Genomic DNA, 23,737 nt, shown 5'->3' with positions numbered 1-23,737 from the left:
TAGCAATCTCTTAAATCATAAAAAAACATATCTTTTCTTTTTACTTTTTCCCTACTTATTATAAATACTCGCCATTACAGTCGATGAAAAGTATCGTGCTTTATAAATATAGTAGATACGTAGTTTTAAACGTTTTTCATGAATATTTTAAACTGTTGTAATATCGGGGTAATTAAATTTCATGTGATTAATTTTAAAATTTTATTTCATTTGTAACGATTCCGGTGAATTTATTGATTACAGCCAATAAAATTTTCCCTTCAAGTTGTACAAAATTTATACACATTTTAGTGCATATTATAAGTTGTTTTTATAAAAGATACTAGATTAACAAAGTGACAATAGTCATAAAGGCTATTCATAAGATGTTACAAAATCTCTTGGTAATTTCATCTATCTACGGGCTTGTACCGGAACCAGAGTATTTTTACATGCTACGGGTATAAATTGACGCCGTTGTCATTGACTTATACGATGTCAAGCAAAATATCTTTCACCTACGTAGGTGAAAGGTATTTTATTGAAAATCGGTGGCTTGTTATATAACAAGCCATCGATTTTCTTGATAATGATTATGAAATAACTAATCAATGATATGAGCAGGAGTCCGTATAATAGTTTTCTAACAAGCCGGTTGGATACAGCCCGCACTCAGTGTCCTCCGACGACCGGAGAGCGTCTTCTGACCACCTTGTGAGTAAATATCTTACGCTGTACTAGGCAGACACTGGTCTCAACTCTAGAACCTAAAGGCCCCAGCGGCCATCTGTACTGCCGGCTTTGTGACCTACCTACAGAAAGACTGGCAATATGTTTTTTATTTCTTTGGTAAAATTGCTTATTTACACTTAATCTACTGGAAACATAATGAAAAATAATAAGTATAAAAAATTGAAACAGAGAACAGTAGTACTTTGTTGTTTTGAATACATTAAAAGATCGCATTAAGTTCTACTATTTAGTTTTTGTTAATTCATAGTTAACATAAAAATAATAACTTTTAGTTTTATTTATAAACGGCCTAAATGTGTTACTGCTCGGAGTATTTGGCCACTAACGCTGCGTCAGTAATGATTTATGTATCACAATGGTTTGGTGTTATCTCCTGTACCAAATGTTTGCACGAAAAACCATTGTATTATGTTTGCTCGAATGGTTTCCGTCCCATTGCACTTTTTGATACGTTTCATTATTTATCAACAAATCGATTTAAAAATGAGATTAATTTCTTTTTTTAAGTACTTGATTATTGTCATTAAATTCTTCGTCTTTAAAATATTCTGTAACAATTGGTAAAAATAAACTGTTCACTTTTGCTTCCCATACAAAAAATAACATGCTTTTCGTCCCAATTATTGCGTAAAACATTAGGACGTATGAAGAAATATTTTTGTTTTGTTTTCTTCGATCTCCGGTATTCACGGTGATTTGATAACATAACGAATATATATATAAAAAAAATTAAAATTCGTTTGTGTTGTAAAAATATAAAAGAAATATATTTATTCATTTTAAAAGAAGTCCTAAAATATTTAATTTTTTTGTATTTAGGAACGCACAAAAACCTTGTATTGTTGCCACAATATGACAAGGTTTAAAATCTAGAAATAAAATTCCAAAGCAGCCAATATCTTAGTAAAAATAATGCACGAACGAATGTATACAATATTACAAAGAAATTTCTCCAATACAGGTACTTATTATCAATATCAATACTCGAGGATATGCAAAGTCGCATACAAATATAAAAATGAATTTCTAGAATCTTGTTGTAGGTAATTACCCTTTGAACTGAAATACAGCGCAGTAATTTTTATATCGGCGGTGAACTATTGTAGTACAGAATTTCAATGGACTATTCCAGACGAGGTTAGCTTACAAAGAACTAATTGGAGCTTTGTGTTTGCATTTAGAACTGTATTTTTACACTGCAAACAACGGTAATAGATTTCTTCGGCAGTTGAATAAAAATTAGTTTGGAAACTATCTTGGTAATGATCGTTCAATAATTTAAACGCGGCTTTCATTAAATTCTTATTTAAATGAAAATAACCAAACACTGGAAACCTATTTTTATATTATCTTCAAAAACTTATAACATTATGGACATAACACCATTTTTAATATTTTTATATATAAACGGAAAAAAAATTGTTTATTATGCAATTTTGATCCCAGCAAATAAATGACAGTCGTCTTTAAGACACTAATTAACTGTTGTAACGAAGATGGACTGCGTGTATAGAAAATGGATTAAGAACCTTAGTAAGCACGTTAACATAGTGTTCAAGAGATCCAAACTAGTCACGAGTGCTAGCAGCGTCAAGCCTTCGTACCAATTTTTTAAAAAGAAAAAATAATGTACACCTGTTTAAATGTTTATACCATTGACTTTCACGATTAAGTTACATAATAATTTCATTGCAAAAGAAACTATAAAACATATTTATCCATTGTTATAATTACGATTCTAGTTTAGTTGTTTTATACGAAACATAGAACTTAGATTGTTTGTTCTTGTTGATGCCCTACGCTCAGCTTGCCGCGAGGCCGTTAAGGCTACAGAGGCGATTATACGGTCAGATCACTGCCACTTCAACCGAATCTGCAAGGCTGCATTTATTACTTTTATTCGTTCACTAATCTTCATACCATGATATTCATTTCCTTTGTCCATTAAGCAATACAGAAAACTGTTAGCTTAATTTATTATGGGTTCCAACTTATCAGGCTTATTTTTTTACGGCGTAGGTTTTATATTATTTTGTTTTTATTGTAATATTGAATGACGCTATGAAAAACTTTATGAATTACGCATTAATATGTATTTTTAGTGTTTAATACTCATTTTTATAATGCTTTATGTGTAACGAGCAAATATGTTTTAAACAATAAAATAGCTGCATTTCTTGGTTCCGGGACACGAACAAAAAAAATAATTAGATAAGCAAATTTTAATATCGAGCTAATCTTCGACTATGGAAACACCATACCTGTCTCAAGCACCTAATAAGTGGCAGGGAGATATTGGACTAGTGTAATAGGGGGTTACCTGAGCGATGCGGAGGCACTTGCCGGCGTCGCTATATCATTTCCTTATCCCCTTTCACGCTAGGCGTAGCGTTGGATCGGCTACGATTAGTACGAGCCGTCTTAAGCCGGATAACACATCTGCCGATATATGCACTAATTTTCCATCATTTATGGTTACTGGAGTATGAACGTTAGGGATATTAGTTTCGAATTTCATGCGAACGCTGTCGACAATATCAATGAATATAATAAAATTTACACGGAGCTACGTTTCATGTAATATGTGACTTGGTTTAAATTTTTTCTTTACATAAAGTGTGAACCGGTTTTATTGTAACCATATGGAGTTACTATCTATCAGCTGACGTACTGCGCTTAAATTCTACTCTTGTACTCTATATCGCTTATTGATACTGATTTACATATATAAGATATGTAAATCTGTAATTAAACAATATATATATATATATATATATTTCGATTTCTCTACCAGATCGTTTCAGAAATGAGATCTGCAGATGAACCAAAGTAATATAGCTATATCATATCATATCACATCCTAGCGGTACACCAATAATATCAGGTCTTTTATTAAAATGTACAATTTTTCAAAAACCAAAAAAAAAGTAGATAATTGAATCAATATTCAAACAGCAATCCGTCATAAATCTCGAATTCAAAGATTCATCCTTTTATTCACACCCTAGGTCATTAGCTATTACATTCATTCAGCGGACGGTTCCATTCCAATCCGTTCTACATTCAAAAAATTTATGGTTTTAAATTCTTCTATAAATTATTTATACCGAAAGATCAGCCTTATTGCGCTTATAAAGATCACTTCAACTAAAGCGTGTCACTACTATATTCAATTAGTAAGTTAATTTATTAAATAAATCATGTAATTAATGAAATGTTCTTTTTTTACATTAAATCCATAACAAGTCTAAATTGCTCTACTTTTACTTAATACAATTCGGAAGATCGGATATAGATATTGATCCTCTAATGATTAAAGGATGGTATATATATATACCTTTACAAAAATCATTGGTTTCAGAATACGTAATATAAAAAGGCGATGACATAATTAGAGTTACTACATATTCAAATAATTTATTGTTTTAAATCTAATTCTGGGGTTTTCTACTGCCAGAAGTAGTTGGTCAGTTGCATTTCAAAAGAGATTTCAGAGTGATCGTGTGAACGGGGGGATAAGGACAATTGGTGCAAACATATTGAATAATTTTTCTTACAAATGATCTATAAAGCTTTAAACGCCTTTAAAGCTTTTACACTACACTACACCAATCATCCTGTATAAACATAAAACCTGTATTAGAAATACACGTTGCTCTCGATAATGAAGACAAGAGCGTTTGTATAATAATTGCAATCTACTGAACAGATTTTGATGAAATTGTAACACGGGTAAGACGCAGAGCAGGTTGACATTAATACTTGATTGAAATCTGCGATGTAGGACCTGTTGTAAAATCTACTTTGCTCTTAATTTTGATACACGTTTACAAAATTTTATAAAATCAATCGACCTTTAATATTTTTCCTTATCATTACTGTCGCGACTTGTGCATTTAATCATATTTCTCACTATGAATAATTTATAGTTATCACTTGTCTCTTTCTTGCGCGTCTATCACTAGGAAATCATTAGGATTGCACTAGGGAGGCTTAGGTGTAGCAACAAACACCTGTGAGTGTAATGATGATAATGACGTCATTAGATGAAAGCCAAAAGAGCCTGATTCGAAAGAAACTAGAATCAAATCTGTCCTCTATAATGGTATTCCTCAATTAAACGAAAACGACAGGAGTTACAAACGCAACCTAATCTCACAAAAGTCTTTTATAAGTCTAGAAGTTTATTTTTAGATCACTTTTACAAGAACTTGAATATTTATTGCATTAGAAGAATTCTTTCCAAAGATTTTAAACATATAACTTCGGACATAGGGCATTAGGTACTAAATATAGACCTCCCCTAAAGGTTTATAAAAGACCAAAGCTTTGATGTAATACCTATAATACTTCGAAGCTTTAATGTAATTTAAAATGCTTTACACAGTAACACGATATTGCGTGTAATAAACTTTACGGCGTGGGTATGCCCCTCACTAGATTGACCGACGACATGTTTTTAAAGTCGCAGTATATCGCTGTATGCGGGCAGCGCAAGACCGGTCATCGTGATCTTAGGGGAGGCTTTTACATTGTACTGAAAACAAAAAGAAAGAGAAAGTTTTTAACATTTCAACGCCTAGTTTCAGAAGTGTAAATAACCTACCGCCATGCCTAACCACTGCACATGAAACAACTCAGAATGATCATGAAGACAACTACTTTGAAAAATATGAGCAGGAACGAATTAGGTGCCCACCGATATTTATATATTTGAGAGAAATTGTAAGGGAGTTTATTGAAAAAACGCGCACAGTTGCCAACAAACGAGTTACTATTTTTACGGAGCTCAGAGAAAGGTATAACAAGCCTGTCTTTATTTCTATTATCCAATTTAAAATCAGCGGGTAAATTGTATCAACGGTTTTATTTCCAAATAGAAACCTTACCTTTACTATAAGCCATGTTAAACAGTTACGATATGCACAGCTTTTACATTCAATTTTAGGAAACATATAATTTTCAAGCAGCACGAAAATGAGATTTGTAAATTAATATGAAATTCTGTTTAATGGAAAATAACATAAATTGAAAATTTTATACCTTTTTACGTATAAATGATTTACTAAGTATAAATATGTTTTCATTTATAATGTATATTTGCTTTTTTCAATATGGCGGTGAAGTACCTTTTAAAATTGTATTTTTTTTTATTTTATAGCAGGACCTACTACACAAACTTGTCTTGTTAAATTTTAATTTGAATCATATAAATGAATATTTATTTATAAGTTTCTAGGTACATCACCAAATTGCAAACGTTTGTTACTCTAGTTCTTTATTTTTAAATCAAATCCAACTATAGCCTCTTGAATGTTCAATCAAATATACCAAAAAAATAAATTTTGCCTGGTCGAGTATTAATAAAGATGCTGCAATTTCACTGCATGCCCGACGACAACACAATCAACGGAAATGATAGCTTCTATAACCGACTGACTGGCATTTTATTAATTTACTAGTTTTGTTCGCGGTTTGCACTCTGATATGGTCCAATTTCATATATAAAAATAAGATCCGTGATGAAAATCAATTTGTTTTCATTTCCTTTCTCTGTTCGTTTGTTTTAACGGAACAATTAATGAATTAGGTAGAAGTTAGGAGACTTTTTTTTTATCGGCAGAAAAATTTTGAGGTATAAATAAATGAAAATATACATAAATATGAAACAAAGATTAGACCTTATCACAATTCTAAAGCGTGTGCTTTAGCACTGTTAAATTAAACATTAATCTTTTTACATGTTGATTGTAAACAGGTGTAACTGTATTAGGATAGAATATGCGGCTAATTAACGTATGGTACACTAGCCTAAAATAAATTGTTTTAGGAATAATAATTAACCTTTTGACTATATAGCAAGAAAAGGCTTCTTCAAAATTTACTACATTTAAGAATGATTAATGTTTGATATCTGTCCTTAAAAACATTGTACTGTACTAAGTTACTGGCCTGTAGCATTCTAATAAAAGAAATAAGTTAATGAAAAATATTTCAGAGTCATCACACTATACAGGGTAGCTATAATTATATATAAAAGTTATCGAAAGGCTTTTCAAATAACTTTTTAAAGCTTTTACGACCTACTTCCAATCACAATGTATATAAGCAAAAAATTATCGCCCATGTGTGTTGCTAAGCGCGAAAGTCGACAGTGGAATGTCCAAATCGGCAATTTTTTATTGTATTTCCATTGAATCAAAAAATAAATTTGACTGAAAAATTTTCAATTTACAGGTTGCAGTTTTTTTTTCCTTTGGAGTGCAACAGACCTAACATAATTATTTGTTACTGTCTTATTAATTGCATTAATTGCAAAGTACTTTAACGCGTAGATGTAAGTAACTGTTACAGATAACTAAATATATATATATATATATATATATATATATATATAAATAGATACATAGATGTTATTCCTTATATGATTGAACCATTATGTAATTTGGCGTAAAGGATGGACGCAATGTAATATATGTTTCCGGTGCACTGTAGCTTTATGCACATACGCTACATATGTGGTTCATGATTACATAGTCCAGTCATTGAGCACGGGTTCTAATTCCATTCGCCACATCTGTAAGAATCATTTGACTTGTAACTAATTGACGTGTGTTGTCAACGCCTAATTTTGTGATTTAATTATATCCACTATATATATATATATATATATATAAACACTGTATATCTCTTGTTAAAACGTTATATATCGTCTTCCAAAAGGTATATACACAAAACGATCGATCAAACTAGATCTGTTCATTCATTTATTAAGCGGTCCGTTTCACTCAATTCTTCACACGAATAAATAAATTTTATGCTTTAAAACTTATGTTTATTTTTAAGTCAATTGTAAAAGTGACTCGCGTTACCAGTGATGTCTTAGGGCGCTGAAAAATGGTTTCATGCTCTGCTCATCATGGGGTCAACAAGGAATGTAGACGAGTTCGAATCAGGAATGAGAAGATTTTTTAGACGAATAGATGTAACCGATATCCCCCACATATCATAGAATAGATGGCCGCTGGGGCTTTAACCATTTCGGTACGGTGCTACTCGGCCACAAAACCATACCCACAGCCGAGGATCGACTTTTGTCGACGGCTGTAATATGAACGCGCAGGGCCGAGCATCGACTTTAGTTGTCAACCAATATATTTTCACTTATCTATCTCTCCAATTACAGTTTATTATAATACCATTAGGTGAACGTAATGCGTCGTATCTGTATTCGCTTGTTTTATGTTACCCTTTCAACACAAATGTGTTCAAGTACAAGACGTGCTAGTGTCACGGCAGATAAGAGCCGGCTGTGCGTATTTATTTGTGGCCGTCGACTATAGCCCACGCTGGTACCTCAGAGACTAAGGTTCTAGAGTGAAAACCACGGAATAGCAAGCACAGCGTTGAACTTCCTCCGATGAGGACAGTCGACCTTGTTCAGGTCATTGAAAGACAGGCCGCTTTTAACCGGTCCATTTAGAAATGTTAGTGGAAGAACTATGTCCAGTATTGGGCTTTTAAAAGTGGATTCATTTTATCCCATCAAAGTAGTGTAAGTTAAATAACATTCAAAAAGGTAAATCACTTTAAGTATTACTTCGATATATAATTAGTAACTTAACACCATAAACCACGTATGTAATTTGTGAAAATTGTTTTACTTTAATTGAATAAAAAATCATATTTCTCTACTGCTGCTCTGTGTAAGGGCAACATGACAGATGAAATTTATAAAAAAAAAACTCCGATGTCGGTCCCGACAAGGAAGACCTTCATAATCGATTAACGAAGCTTTTAACACAATTACAGCCGTTGCATTTATGACAGGGAAAATGGCATAACAATGAAGCCGCTACAAAAATCTCTTTACAGTTTTTACATTTTAACTATCCGATAATGCCAATCAATTTATGATTTTCTTGCAAATTATATCGTCTTCAAGATCGAAAAACTAATCCGGTATGGATGGTATATATTATTTTTTCGAAAAAAATAACATTAATTGTGAAAAAAATATCTTATACGAAAGTCTGATACGATTTTTCAATTGCTTGCTTTCGTGTGTATTTGAACCCTTCAGTAGGAAGTATAAAACAAAAAATAACATCATGAAATTAGAATGATTAAAACATTAATGCAACAGATATGCAAATCTCTGTAAACCCTCAAAATGGTATCTTTGTGAGAGCGTATTACGAAGATATATTTTATTACAGCAATTGATAAAATTATTTTTGTCGCTGCAATAATTTACATGTTTGCTTATATTATTACAAACTCAATGGCACAGGAAGAATAAACGAGTATCGTATAAATAAAGAATCGTAAAAATAATTTGTTCAAAAACAGAACGGTCAACATTTGAAATGAACTGTTTGATATATTGATTTACTCCAACCAAATTTATTTACTTTTCACCACTCCCAGAGTTGACAGGCAGGAAATGCTATTAGGCATTAAGTCCACCCGTGTAAATCCTATTTTTATAGGGTGAAACACGAAGTTAAATAAACAAGCTCGCTGCCGGAGTTTCCCGACGAGATTAAAAAAAGCCGTAAACAGGTTTATTCCTTCCCAATGGGCATCGCGCGTGTGACACGACTTCGTTGCAAACGTGTACCTAATGGTGTTTTAGATCATCTGACTTCAGCAACTATGTTGCATGAAAATATATTCGCTCGCACTAAAATGCAAAGTGTGTTTAAAAATTTAAAGGCTTAAATCATTCATTCCAGAACATGTCTTTTATCTCTCGACGGAGAGATAAACTTAAAAATCTTTATTTTTAACAGTAAGTCTTAGCCTATTCATGTCACAACTATAAAGTTCCTTAAGCCGGGAACTGGGTAATGCATGTGCATTAATATTAAATAATTTCAACCGCATATAGACTCCGACAACAGTCACTGTGAAGGAAGATACAAATCTACTCTATCTATGACCATTAAGACTATACAAGATGCTATAGCTATCATATAAAGGGGCTATGGTGGGTTATTGGTAATGAATGACAAACTCGGGCATAATTTACCTACGTCAATACTGAAAATTTAACTCATATATATAAATATACATAATGAAAAAATTACCAATACCAGCATTAGTCATATTTTCGTTAGATAGAGTTTAAGGAGTGAATGAATGTATAGCTTATTTGCTTTACAAAAATTGTTTCAGCAATATTAATAACATAATGAGCACATGTCACGTTTGACAACACAAATAAGATGGAGAGGATAAAACCTAAACTTAATATGTAAAAGAAATTTTAATTTCTATCACTTTCCGCAGAGTAAAACACCGTGACCAACGTAGCGTGTGAAATTAAACATTAATAGGATTAGACTTAGAAGTTGTAATAGTTTGAATAGAAATGAAAATAACTCGTAAAGTAAAATATAATAACGTTATAATTAATATCAATAAATATACTCAATATTTTTTTAATTACAGTAATCGACTAAATAATATTATATTAAAACTTTTAAATTAATTAAATCAATAAAAACGTTTTAAGTCTACCAAAAGCAGTAAAAATAGCAGCAATGCAACGATAATAATAGCGTGCTCCAATTTATATCTCCATTCGATTTCTATCAGTTATAGTTTATTAAGAGCTTCTTAAGAGTGTCGGAAGTTCGTCGCCTCCGTAAACTTGTGCCGTTACGAAAAAGAGCCATCAACAAAGTTCGGACGGAGCCATCCTTTAAAATTTTTAAGTTAATTTGTAAGTATTTCGACAGTGAGATCGCTAATACAATTAAGATTTAAGTTTTAATCAGAACTTTCGAATAACGTTTCGAATACCTTCCGCGTTTATTTTACTAATATATATGCATCAATGTTTGTTCCGTATTGAACTTTCAGAGTAGAGTAGGCGAAGTATGCTTTTTTGAAAAAAATTGCCAAAACAAAGATGGTACACGAAGCGCCGTATAACGAATTTAATCTTGTTGATCTATATTCTGAACTGTACAGTTCTCCAATGCTTTAAAGCTGTTAGCGTGATAATCCACTCGCGAAAATTAAATTATTTTGAATTTGTTAAGGGTTATTCAAGAGCGCGTGAAATGTGAATCTCATTATCATGATACTACATAATTTGGTGAATGCAATTGAAACATTTCTTAATAAGCCTTACGTATACTTATTACATGTAGAAAAATATATGTACAAGTAAAATAAACATAAATCATACGCCGGTGTATTAAACATAAACACTAATTGAAATTTACTAAAGCCATTGCCAATAATATTTCAAAGGCCTTTATTACTCTGAGTAGAATTTTAGAAACACTACTTTAATTATCGGAAAATAAAATATTGGAAAATTGTGCACATTTTACATATGAACTCGAGAAAACTTATTAAACTTTTACATTAACTTTAACATTCTAAAGTCATTGATAATATTAAATTTAAAACCTTTGGTTATAAATACAATACATAACAAATAAGTTATAATTTAAATAAACTAAATACAAGACTTCTTTAAGCGTATAACTGTGTTTTTATTTGCAAACGTTTCATTAAATTGGAAAGATAATCTAGCAAACCGATTTTGTAACAAAATATATTTACACGCTTGTCTATGTTCACAAGTAATAAAAATATTTCCAATACAATTCTGCTTCATTAAAAAAAGATCGCAAAAACTTCCAATATTAAAAATAATAATTGAATAGTCGCAAAATAAAAGACACAAAATTGTTACACAAATTTTATGAAATAAAAAATATATAAGAATATATAAAATAATAAAATATATAAATATATAAAATAATAATATATATAAAATATATTAAAAAATTAGAAACACTTATTTAATCAGGATAAAAGTATTAAAATAGTAATTCAAATCTATTTTAGTATCGCTTTGAAAACAAGAAACAATAAAAAAATACCTTAATAATGTGTAACAAATTACACGTATATGTGAAAAACACAAAACAATTTAATGAATTTAATATATAAAAGTTATTGATGATATTAACACTACATTAATTAAAGTCTTTATTTAATCTACGTAAAAAAATTAATTTTAGTAAACAAGTTAATTTGCATTGAAATATTGGTGCACTATTTTGTTCACTTTAAAAAAAAATATAATTTCCGTAATTTAACCTCTCTAGACATCCTAAAACATTACTCAATTCATTAAATTTTTAGCAAGGCACATGGATTTAAGTTAGAATAAGAAAGGATGTTGTACAATGTTCCAATATTAAATAAATTGATTATAATAAATTCCAATTTAAAAAAAACTGTCCTAAATTTTATGAAACAAAAAAAGTTTTCAAAATAATCTATAAAATTATTTATTAATTATACATATTTTTTAAATATTCACGTGGCAACTTTGCAATTTGTAAAAAAAGATAAGTTTTACAAGTAAATGTACAGTTCAAAGATAAATTTCACGTACCTGAAATTCCGGCGGCGGGTCGATGGCAGCGACGACGGTCTTCCCGGGGCCCTTCTTCACCGTGTTAAAGAAATCATCACACATACGCTCGGATGTGTCCGCGGACTCGCAAAGCGACAGAGACCTCTCATCGAAGTCGCTTTCTTGTAGCTGCACAAAAGTCATTTTTAAAGTAAAATAGATCACTTAATTTACTTCAAAATTGCTTAAATGCAACTATCCGAATTATTTTACGAATTGATGGTCGATAGAGAATTTTCAAAGTTCGGTGCAGTTGCGTCCGATCGGACGCTGCGCGCGAAAGTGCAGGCCGTCCGTTAGACAGCGTCCGCTAACGGCGACTGGTAAACAAGGAATAAGCAAATACGTTCGGCGTTAAACCCGATTAAAACATGAAGCGTGTTAATGATTCCGGACTGAAGCTCCAAATGTAATCAAACAGGGGTGTTCGGAACCACATTAGGGCAACGTATTGACCTAAGCTTCAAATCCTCGCATTATGGAAACATCTGTGCGTTGCCTATATAATGCGAACTATACACTTGTTAATGGACGCCGTCTCAGTTGCTATAATTATTCTCTCTTAATCAAATTTGCGTATGCATGTAATCACTTTGCGGACGGACGGGCAATCTTAATTACGGTGTAATGTGTATAAATAATTTGTGTAATAGGCTTTTTTGTACGGTTTTAAAATATGGAAATATTTGTAATCGATGTTGAATTTTATTGAGGCTTATTTTATAACATCCTACCTGTTCCAATCTTCATACTGTTAAAAGCTATTGACCTGGCAGAGTCCAATGCGAAAAATAAATAATTTAAACATACTTCAGAATGATCACTTTATTTATTGATTTAACGTCATAACAAAAACAACGTTTGTACAAGGCAATAAATTGTTAATACGAATATATTTTCATTGTAATGCGTTTGATTTCGATTATTTATTATATAATTTTGATTATTGTCAAGCCTAAGATGGTTAATAACAGTTATTTTATCTTGCGATTTGTCTGAAAAAGATAACTATTTTTATAGCAAATATTTCGTTTTTACCTCTCTTTAAATATATTAGTCCAGCAAATATTAAAGGAAATTAGACGAATTGGCAAAACCGTTCTCGAGTTTCGCGCTTAGCAACACATTTGGCAATTAATTTTTATTCGTATAGATTCTGAAGCGCTTCTCCGAATTCTCGTTTCATGTTTATGAATTATTATAAATTTCGGATCGTCCAGAGAGCGTTTCTTTAAAGCAATACCGTGAAAATTGTTTATCACTGTATAAATGATACGCTGTTTGAACATGGAAAAGTGAAATGTACCTAAAATTAATAATCCTGCATATTGTAAGGTAACATATTGATTCCTTTTCATACCGAAATGTAATTAGTTTGACTTTATCAGCACTTATGTTAGTGTAAACTATATTCTGTCACCGGTCATCCTGACGATTTATGGGGGATCATATGCTTTGCAGTGGAAATCTATCAGCTGACATGACTATTATGAAGATGAATGAGAATTTAAATTACTTAAGGTTTTTAATGGAAGCAGACCATTTCCTACCGGCCTTATAGGAAATCTATGTGGAGGCTTATACCTAGGAGTTACCGTCACACGGCTGAAACGATAACAGCAATGAAAAGAACAATTATACCTTAATTAATAGCGGAACTCTATCGAATGTGGGAAAGTGATTAAATAATAAAAGTAAAACGCGGTAAGGTTATCATATCCAGAAGTATTCATTTGCTGCAAGCTAATTTGTGATTTAAAAATCTTTAATTAACTTTTCTCTTTACTGTACATCGTACAAACATGACATTGCAATTACAATACAGAAATATAGACTGCGGTATATCGGACTCGGCGGTTTTATGCACAACAACCTTTGAAAGGATTAGAAAATTGTATTTGTATTTTAATAGAGTGGTATCTGATACGTTAAGAGGATAATGGTATTATGTATTAAATAATAAAGATGTGGCTATTAATGTTAAAATAACTGATAAAATATAATATAAATATAATAAATAGACACTGCAAAAGGATGTAATGAGATGATTCAATCTATGTCAAACATAATGTGATATATAACTTGACCACCACTTAAAAAAATTAATACCATGGTTAACAGGATCCAACAACTGGAACAAAACTAAGGGTTAATAAAAATTTTAAAATTAAATCAATACATGAACGTAAAAAGTAACACCTCCATACTTTTAAAGTATAACGTTCTTTAGTAGTTAACTAACGTAAAATTTAAAGGTTTTTGAAGAAACTCTATTTTTAAACATTTCGTATCTGTAAACACAGTCGATGAATAATTAAATTTTAAAATGCAATATCGACGTCCCGTTACCTAGTATAACAGGCGACCTATTTTTATATCAGCCTCAGCGTCCAGTCGCACCGGAACTAACACTATTATGACGAAGACAATAATTAGTTTTAGGCCTGGATACAACGTGACTGCCCTGTTGCTAGCTTCGATATAGGCATTCGGTAATTGGATTTTGAGCTTGTTTGTATTTACAACATTAAACTTGAGTACAGTTGATAGAAACATATAACGATAATGAATGTTTAGCAAACTATTTATATGAGAGGGAACAAAGGTGACCAAGTATGATCAACTTCTGCAGATAACGTGAGACAGTTCACGGCTTCCTCTTTTTATATATAAGTTAGCGTACATAGTACATAGCAGTTCAGCGGTACTAGTCCGAGACTTGTGATAGTAGCCCACGAGTTCGATTTCCGGGATACAATCTTAATTAATTTACATATTGTGCATTAATCTATTGCCAATATCACAAACAACTTTCCAGAGTATGGGCAACAGCGTCTTCTGTGTACCATGTGATCGCCAATACGCCTGCCAAGCGTGGTGATTATAGTATATGTTCTAAATATCTTTTGGACGGGCTCTATGTCTTGCAGTGGGCACCTTTGGGCTGTAACGATATATACTACATACGTACATTTTAACGCAGTTTGCAAAATTTAATTATTTTTCTGAATTAGTTATTGCGTTTTTACATCCACAAGTTTTTTTTTCTAAAGAACTAAATACTTCTACTATGTTATCACAAAAACAGTCAAGGGATCAATAATTTACGATGATTGCGGTTATGCGAATTCTACTCCACCTTTTGATGTTTTGTTAGCTAGTTAACTAATATTTACAAGGACAGGCGTAAAAGGGCACTAATTAGTAAATTTCCTAGTAAATACAACTTGTTTTACGATATCAATCATATATACAAAAATTATTATTCAATCGTACATGTTTTGTTATACATATTTGTTTTACTTATCGTATATATTGAAGAGCAGTGGTAGCTCAGCGGTAGGGTACTGACACTTGCGACCATACGTCACGAGTTCGATTCCCGCAATACAATCTTATGTAATTGACACCTTGTGCATTAATTATATTTGATTGTTACTGCTCACAAACAAGTTTTCAGAGGATGGGCAACAACGTCCTTTGCGTAACATAACACCACACTGCGATCGCTAACCCGCTTACCAAGCGTGGCAATTTTGGAGAGAGGTTATAGATTGCAGAGGGCATCTATGAGTTGAATCGACTATATGTTGTTATACTAAAACAAGTGTCTCTTTTAAGTTGAGTATTAACTAACTCTTGCAGTGTTTGATCCACGTAATAATCAACTTCAAAACGTTATATGTATTATTAAAAATATATTATTAAAAAGAGTTTTTATTTGACAAAAATAGGCTCTGTTTTAAACTAGGATTTGTTTATATTTAAATTTACCAACAGCAACAAGTTATGTAATTATTTTATAATTAAGAGTATTAATACATTCATAAAAATTACTAAAAGCAATATTTTCTACAAAAAAAGTGTCTCTTTGTTCAGAGTTCTTAGGTGTTAAATATTAATGGACTTAAATATTACCTTCTTTTATTTTGCAATAATAAAATAATATTAGTAGGTAATCAAACTATTAAAATATGTGCTGTATTCACAATTGTTTTTTTTTTCATAGAATTACATGACAATATATATTTCTCAACCCTAACTTAGTTTATTTTAGGAGTAACATGTGTGTATATTCCAAGTTATGACGTAAAAAATCAACAACGTATTGAATGATATATTAATTTATATAAAAACTAATCAACATATAAATAATTATATTGTTATAGGCAAAGCTACTAAACATCGGTTCTTTCATAGTACATGTAAAAGATATATATTGGGAAGACCCAAAAATAATGTCGCTTTAATTTATTAATTAAGTTATATTCACACGACTACATTTTTTTTATTTCTAATTAACAATATATTCTTCACCTTTGTTTTCAACAACCTTTTGCCATCTAGTATACAACGTCTTCCAAGTACGCGCATAATCGACATTACTTTCCGGTCCCCCTAATACAAACTTAATCAGTCCCTGGTGGGTCGATGTTGTTATTACAAAGTTACAAAGAACCGATTTTTGACTTTTTAATATTAATGAAGATAACAGATAATAAGGAACGTGTAGTTATGTTAAAAAGTAATACGAAAATTTATCGTTCTTACGTAGAATTCGCGAAAAGATCTTATTCAATTGCATGTTTTGTAAAGTTCATATCGATAAGAAATTATAGAGACGATTTCAATGTTTTCAATTGGTGCCTCAACAGATAAATTAACAAAAGGATCTGTTCATTGACACATGAGCATCGATAAAAACTTTTGATACTGAAATGCTTTCTAAAGCAATCGAACACTTTAACTACAAGTGAAGATTACTGATGATTGTTTTGTAATGACGCTAAGGACCAATTTAAAAAAAAAAGTTTAGATGACACATTATGGTTCGGCATTAATTAGCAGTTGATGAGTTAACAAAAGAAACTATTTTCAGTGTCGTTTTACTTATACGTTTGCTTCTTAGGGATTTTTGGACATAAGTGTTTTCTATTAATCCACCGCTTTAACTTATAACGGGTACGAACGAATTCGAATTTCGAAAATTACTCAAAAACGCGTGTTCATAAATGAGTATGTACTACATAATCTGAGAACTAATAAGCTAATAATTTCCCTTTAAGGCCTCCCGAACATGGCCTGCTAATCATATTAATTAATTCTCCCAATCCAAGTGGCAGGAACGTAGATGATGAAATTGAAACAGAATTAAAGCAATTCCTCTCGCAGTTGCTCTATAAGTTTAGAGTAATATGTTAGTTTCCTCAGATTTTAATTACATCCGAAATAAAATTGCAAGCGACACAAATTATTTGAGCCACGGATTTACTAATATTTGCCTAGCGAGTCTGAATAGGCTGACACAATATAACACTTTTCGTTAGTACGTTTGTCGCACTAACGAATCTGTCTTTAAAAATATCAACAAATATTTTACAGAAAATTCAATTTTAAAATTTTATTATAAATAAATATAATGTTGAAAATTACTTAGTAATGTGTAAAATTACATGATTGCTTGTCTAATAAGAAAATTAATAAATAAAACTTATCACAAAGCAATCACTTTATAAAAAAAAGTTTTCTCTTTCGCACATTGCATGACTTTTGTAATGTGATATTTTATATTTACATTACAACATAACTTTTTAAAATGGCTTTTAACAGTTACCTCTGTGGCTTGTATTGTTTCTAGTTGAAATTTTTCAATGTTTTCATCCATAAAAACATTCCCGGTGGCTTAAAGATTAAATGGATAAAACTAACGAAATCGGTCGCGTCATTCTCTAGTTAATCTGGCTTAGCAAAAAATATGGAAATTCATTATATATATGCATTATAAGCTACGTATAAATGTTAGAAATTTCATTCATTTTCTTACAGATTCGAATGACTAAATTGCACACTGAACTTACATTTAAAAATTGTCAAATATTAAAACTCCTGGAATAATCACTCATAGCAAAAAAAACTGAGACCATTTTTTTAAAGCAACTATCTGGCAATAAGTAAAGTTTTTAAAACTTATAGTGGCTGAAATTTAATGACGCAACTACTAAGTCGAGGCACTTATTGGACTTTGTATTATTCCAATATTGTAAGTTGTAATACAAGAATTTTCACAGGCTAAATCTTTGGGTTAGAAATGAGTGTTGCTAAAATCTAAAATATCTCTTGTAGTAAAAGATACACTGGGTTTAAAGATAACCGACAAAGATGGTTTCTCAGACGACCATTGTGCTAGATATTTGTCTTTTCCTTTTTTTTATTTCAGCCGATAGACGCCCATTGCAAGACATAGGTCCAAAGATCGTCACGATGATCTATCCTGCGCTGCATCCAGGAACTTTTACCCGCGACCTTAATTATAGCCGGTCTACCTAGCGGGGGATCTACCCACGCCGCGTCTACCGACTAGTGGTTGGCCACTCGAGAACATTTCGGCCCCAATAGCCAACGTTGGCAAAAGCGACATGCACAACCTGCTATCACTTTAGACGAGCAATTCATCGAGCTACGTCGGTAATCTTGGCTCTTCTGCGGATCTCATTTCTGATTCGATCTCGCAGCAAATCTTCGAGCATGGCCTTCTACACTGCATCTCTGAATGACCTTGAGCTTAGCCGTACCAGGCATTAATCCAAATAAATGTAATTAAAAACAAATAAATATAAGTAAAATCAAATAATAAACTTGTCATTATTTTTATAGTAAATTTTAACGTATGATTTACTAAAATCGTAGTAAAACTTACATAAAAAACGTATTATTGTTAAAAAAGGGACTATGACAGGTTATTGGCATTGAATGATAAACTCCGGCGTAATGTACGTACGTTAATGCTGTCAATTTAACTCACTAAAATAACAGTCGAAAGTGCTACAAATTGTTACTCTACTATTTATTGTTATATATATGATGAGTTAGAGGTGTATAAGTTTTAAAGGGATTAATTTATAACTTATTTGTCAGTAAATAACTTTATATACTAATGCCCTGTATAAAGTGATCACTCTGGAATAAGTTTCTCTTTCTATTGGAATGCGACTGACCAAAGTCTGGGATAGATAATAAAGTATAATTAATTTTAATATGCAGCAATGCGAATTTTGAAAATGATTTTTTGTTATCTATATTATCATTAAGTTATTTATTATCTCTGAAAACGTTATTTTTTGAGTAGGGAATACCATATAGGGAATAATATATTAGTTAAAAGCAAATTAACTAACTTCTTCCTTTTAAATCAATATAAATACATTCACTCTTTCAAAACTTTTACGCATATTTTCAATCACCGCGTATAATAATTTAACCCGTTAAAACTAACTGTTCATTGTAATTTTTAAATCAAACATTAAAAGGTTCGTCGCATCAATTTAAAATTTGGAAGATAAAGCTTACGCAGTATTTAAATGTGCATTGACGTATCACGATGCAATCTGATTCCAAAGCAAATTATTAGTGTACAGCTCATATATTAACTGCATTTGCGGTTTGAACCTAGGACATACGCGCCAGCGGGCTGATGTGGCGCCAATTGTGCCATCCACTCGTCCCGAAATTAATTAAACAAAAGACATAACTAAAATAAATATCCTTGCATTAATAAAATAAAAGTATTTTTTTTTTATTTTAAATGTTATACATGCAATGAATATAATTGAAACAAACACTATCGAATTTCACTCATGTATAAAAATGGATACGCAATCGAATAATTTTGATCGAAAAATTAAAATTTTTACTAAAAAAGCAATCCACAGATTTTACGGCGTTGAAAAAATATCAGATTCGCCGTGTTAGCAAATAGTGGGGTTTCGAATATTTTATTCTTATTTCCCGAAGTTTATAAAATTCGCGAACGCTTGCACTGCACGAATAAAGATATGTATAACATTCGCAAAGCAAAATTAAAACAATTCGGAAAATTCAATACGAAATCGCTAAACACGCGATAACGCTCAGCTAAATGTTGACAGATAAACTGTATTCGAATAATTTCGCACCTTAATTACATCGCTTACGTATTAGCAAACGCGATTACCAAAATAACTTATCAACAATTTACTATGAAATTGTCGCATCATTACTTTCATGAGAATTTTTTTTAAATTCTTTCCCAATTTTTTATAGCGAGTATTTGAGTTAGTTGAAATTAATTAGTTATTTTTATAATTCTTTTGGTTATTGTCAAAATAGAGTCAAAAGATATTCAAAATGGAAAAACGAACGCCAATTAGTGACGAATGATTAAAATGGTGAGTAAAATTATTAATTGGATATAAATAAGACACTCTAAAATAGCAATGGTAACTGTTTGGCTCTCTTGTTTTTTGCTTCGCACGCAAATTAAAAAGTTGAATGTTGTCGGTATATCGAAGGTAATAATTGAATTTGAAGTTCAATCGAGAACACAAGTTATTAATTAATGTGAGTGATTGCTTTTCCATGTCGTGTATCAATCATCGTCGTATCGGTCGCATAGCTATAGGCGGCTGCCTCTATCGGCGGGGAGGCTCGTTGTGCAACAATGAAATGTCATCAACATTGATTTAACGTGCAACGTTCCAATAATTGAAAACCGGAAGTAATCCGTTAGGTGCGAAATTTACAGAAGCCTCGGCACCGTGATAATGCAATATGTTTTGTATAAACCATCCCGATTTGTAAAACAGTCGACGTCCCGTTCATTATTGAAACTTGCCGGCTTGCGTTTTTACGTTTACACTTATATTTCTAACGCCGCTTTTGTAAAAGCATGACTGATAATGGAAATACAGCAACGAAACTTATTGAAAATACCTTATTTAGTTGCGCTGAATATAGTGCAATCAATGCGAAACTGACTACGAATGGGAAGACCTTTCATAGATATATACGTGAGCCTAATTAGTTACAAGCCAGCCTGAATAACGAGGTCTCACACTGGAAATTTAATGACTCCAAATAAAATTTAATATTGAAAATAACGTCAATAGGCATTATCTAAACTTTATTTCTATTACTCAGTTCTATTTCAGACACAATTTCTAAAACTTCATATAATTTCTATATACACCGATACATAACTAAGTCTTATTTGTTGAGTATTTAGTGTTAATTAGATGGCGTTTACAGACTATCCCATAAACCTGTCTCAACCCAATTAATGGCTAACCTCAGATAATTAATTAAAAACTTTCTGACATGCACATAATTAAAAAAAATACATATAAAAAAGCATGTAAATTTTACGCACTCTAATGTTGTTTTCCATTACTATAACTAGATCTTCATTTTTATATTTTTTTTTTCCACTTCCACATTACCGTGAGTAATCCATCCGTAAGCGCTAGATAAAAATTTAAACTGCAATGGCCTGATTTTGAAAGAAAATAGCGTTTTTCGACAAACTAGATATTTTTTTAAAAAAATTAACGTAACACGTGAAATAGATTATTTATTTATTTACATAGTGATTATTTAATTTTCTGTGGTTAGTCACTATATTGCTATTGTACAATTTCGGTTTGACGTTGATTTATGGGAAAACCAGAATGTATGAAGTTGTATAATAAAATACATTATGATTTTACAGCTGATTTTTTTATGTAAAAAAACACTAGGCAAAATTTTTTGGTAGATAAAAATGCATATCACTTTTTATTATCGTTAAAAATCTATCATTTTTATATCGATATGCAGAGAATTAATTAAAAAATTACAGGCTTTACGTAAATTATTAAAATAATGTAATATGTAAACTATATAAATTTGTTCCGTACATGACGAAAGTGTCGTATGAGCTTTGGAGCTAGTTGGGCGAAGTGTTACGTCTCAAAATTAGATTGCCTGCTTTGAAATGGTAATATCTGCATCGCTTAACACGTGTTTCGCGTGTTAGAATATAAGGGAGGAATACATTTTGTAAAATTGTATTAAAGAAAATTGTAAACAAAATTAGATTTAACATTCTTTACACAATATTGCTACCAAATATTTTTCATATAATACTAACTATACTAACTTTTTGTGAGTTTTATGTGAAACAATCAATTCTTTGCAATTTTTAACATGAGAAAAAAAATATTCTGACCTATAGGAGCTATATTTTGAAAATACGCATTTTTTTAATGAACGCCTCCTCAACTACCCTACAGCCACCCTGTATTTCGTAAAATCCGTTCTTATCTGACCTCTTTTCGACAAAAAGGAATATTACTTTATCTGTGCATTATATTCTTCCTAAAATATACGACTAACGATTAACAGTAATCAAAGTTCCTTCTGAAATACGTTTTTATCGGGAAATACCTAACCGATTTCATGTCCATTATTTTTCAGAAATATCCATCACAATTTGATAATTCAATTTAAATTTTTTTAGGACCTTGAAAATCACCGATTTATTTGTTTATATATAAACTACAATGACTTTTTCTCACCGATGAAGTCGGACTTCATAGGCGAACATATTTATTTTTGAATTTATTTTATTTAATGGTCGTTTGCCGTTTGCTAACATGCTGGATTGGATTGCGAGGACTGAAGGAGGTAGATCATTGTGATCGCCTAGCTTAAACTACGATTACAGTAACGAAGCATAAAGGATTTCTCGATATTGTGAGACGTTGTTCTTAGATCTACGGCGGATGCATGGTGTGAAAGGCCCCCGCAAGAGAAACCAAGACTTAGAGTGTCACCCATCAAGCGTTTGGTATTCTTAATGAATGGTTTACGAGATGGTTACGCCACGACATAATCGGTTGCTATTGACTGGCGATAAAATACTGTTCTAATAAGGACCTAGTTAAGCGTTTGTTTTCGGCCATAGAAATATTATGTTATTAAAAAAATGTAATATTAATTATGTAGGTTTAACTTTAAGATTCCTATCATATTGATTGTCTTCAATAAAATCAACAGAGATTTGATCTAAAATGAATCTAAGGCATCATTTGCAACTTCATATATTTAGTGAAAATATCACCCAGACTTGATATTTTATTTTAAATACAAATTTTGTACATTGACAGTTCATTTATAGATGTTTACCATGAAATATATTTAGATACCATACTGAAAATTCTTTACTGCAGCAATAAAGGCATTATATGTTGCAAAAATTACTTAAAAAGGATTACTTAATCAAACACTAAATTAATTTACATTAAAAACATACTTTAGGCCACTTGCCTCATGGCATATAGTTAGGGTATCAAATTCATAAAAAGTAATACACAACAAATAAAAAACAGAACCAACATACAAAACACAAAATCAGAATTGCGCTATTAAGTATTTTAGATAGAAAAACTGAACATATTAACTTATAATCCAAAATATAAACATCAATTCTTAAATATTTCAGGCAAAAATTATGTAGCAAAAGACTTTTATTTGAAAGACATCTAAGTTTGTTTCAAATTACTTGATTTCAAAATAATTACAGGAATTTAATAAAAAGCAATAAGTGAATCATGACTTTAAAACATAAATAAAAATGATTTACTTTTGAATAAAGGTGTAAGAAGCACTCTTAAGCATTATATACAAAAACCCAAAATTGACTTAATAAATTATTATTATACTTTGTGTTTATAAAACCAATTAAGAATAAAACAAATGTAT

The 23,737-nt window shown here is 31.1% G+C and overlaps 1 protein-coding gene across 1 annotated transcript in view; it reads right to left on the bottom strand.

The window, feature by feature from the left end:
- Positions 1 to 23,737, bottom strand: part of LOC137932931 (uncharacterized) — an 81,418-nt gene that overhangs the window by 56,816 nt on the left and 865 nt on the right. The window contains exon 2 of the mRNA XM_068776624.1: positions 12,161 to 12,310. Coding sequence (XP_068632725.1) covers positions 12,161 to 12,310 — 150 coding nt within the window. The remainder of the gene's footprint in view (positions 1 to 12,160; positions 12,311 to 23,737) is intronic.

The sequence above is a fragment of the Battus philenor genome, unplaced genomic scaffold (genome assembly GCF_028537555.1).
Source record: "Battus philenor isolate CCGP_79_NKW_IND1 unplaced genomic scaffold, ilBatPhil1.0.hap1 SCAF_1, whole genome shotgun sequence".
Classification (NCBI taxonomy): Eukaryota; Metazoa; Arthropoda; class Insecta; order Lepidoptera; family Papilionidae; genus Battus; species Battus philenor.
This window is presented reverse-complemented; position numbering and strand designations above follow the sequence as displayed.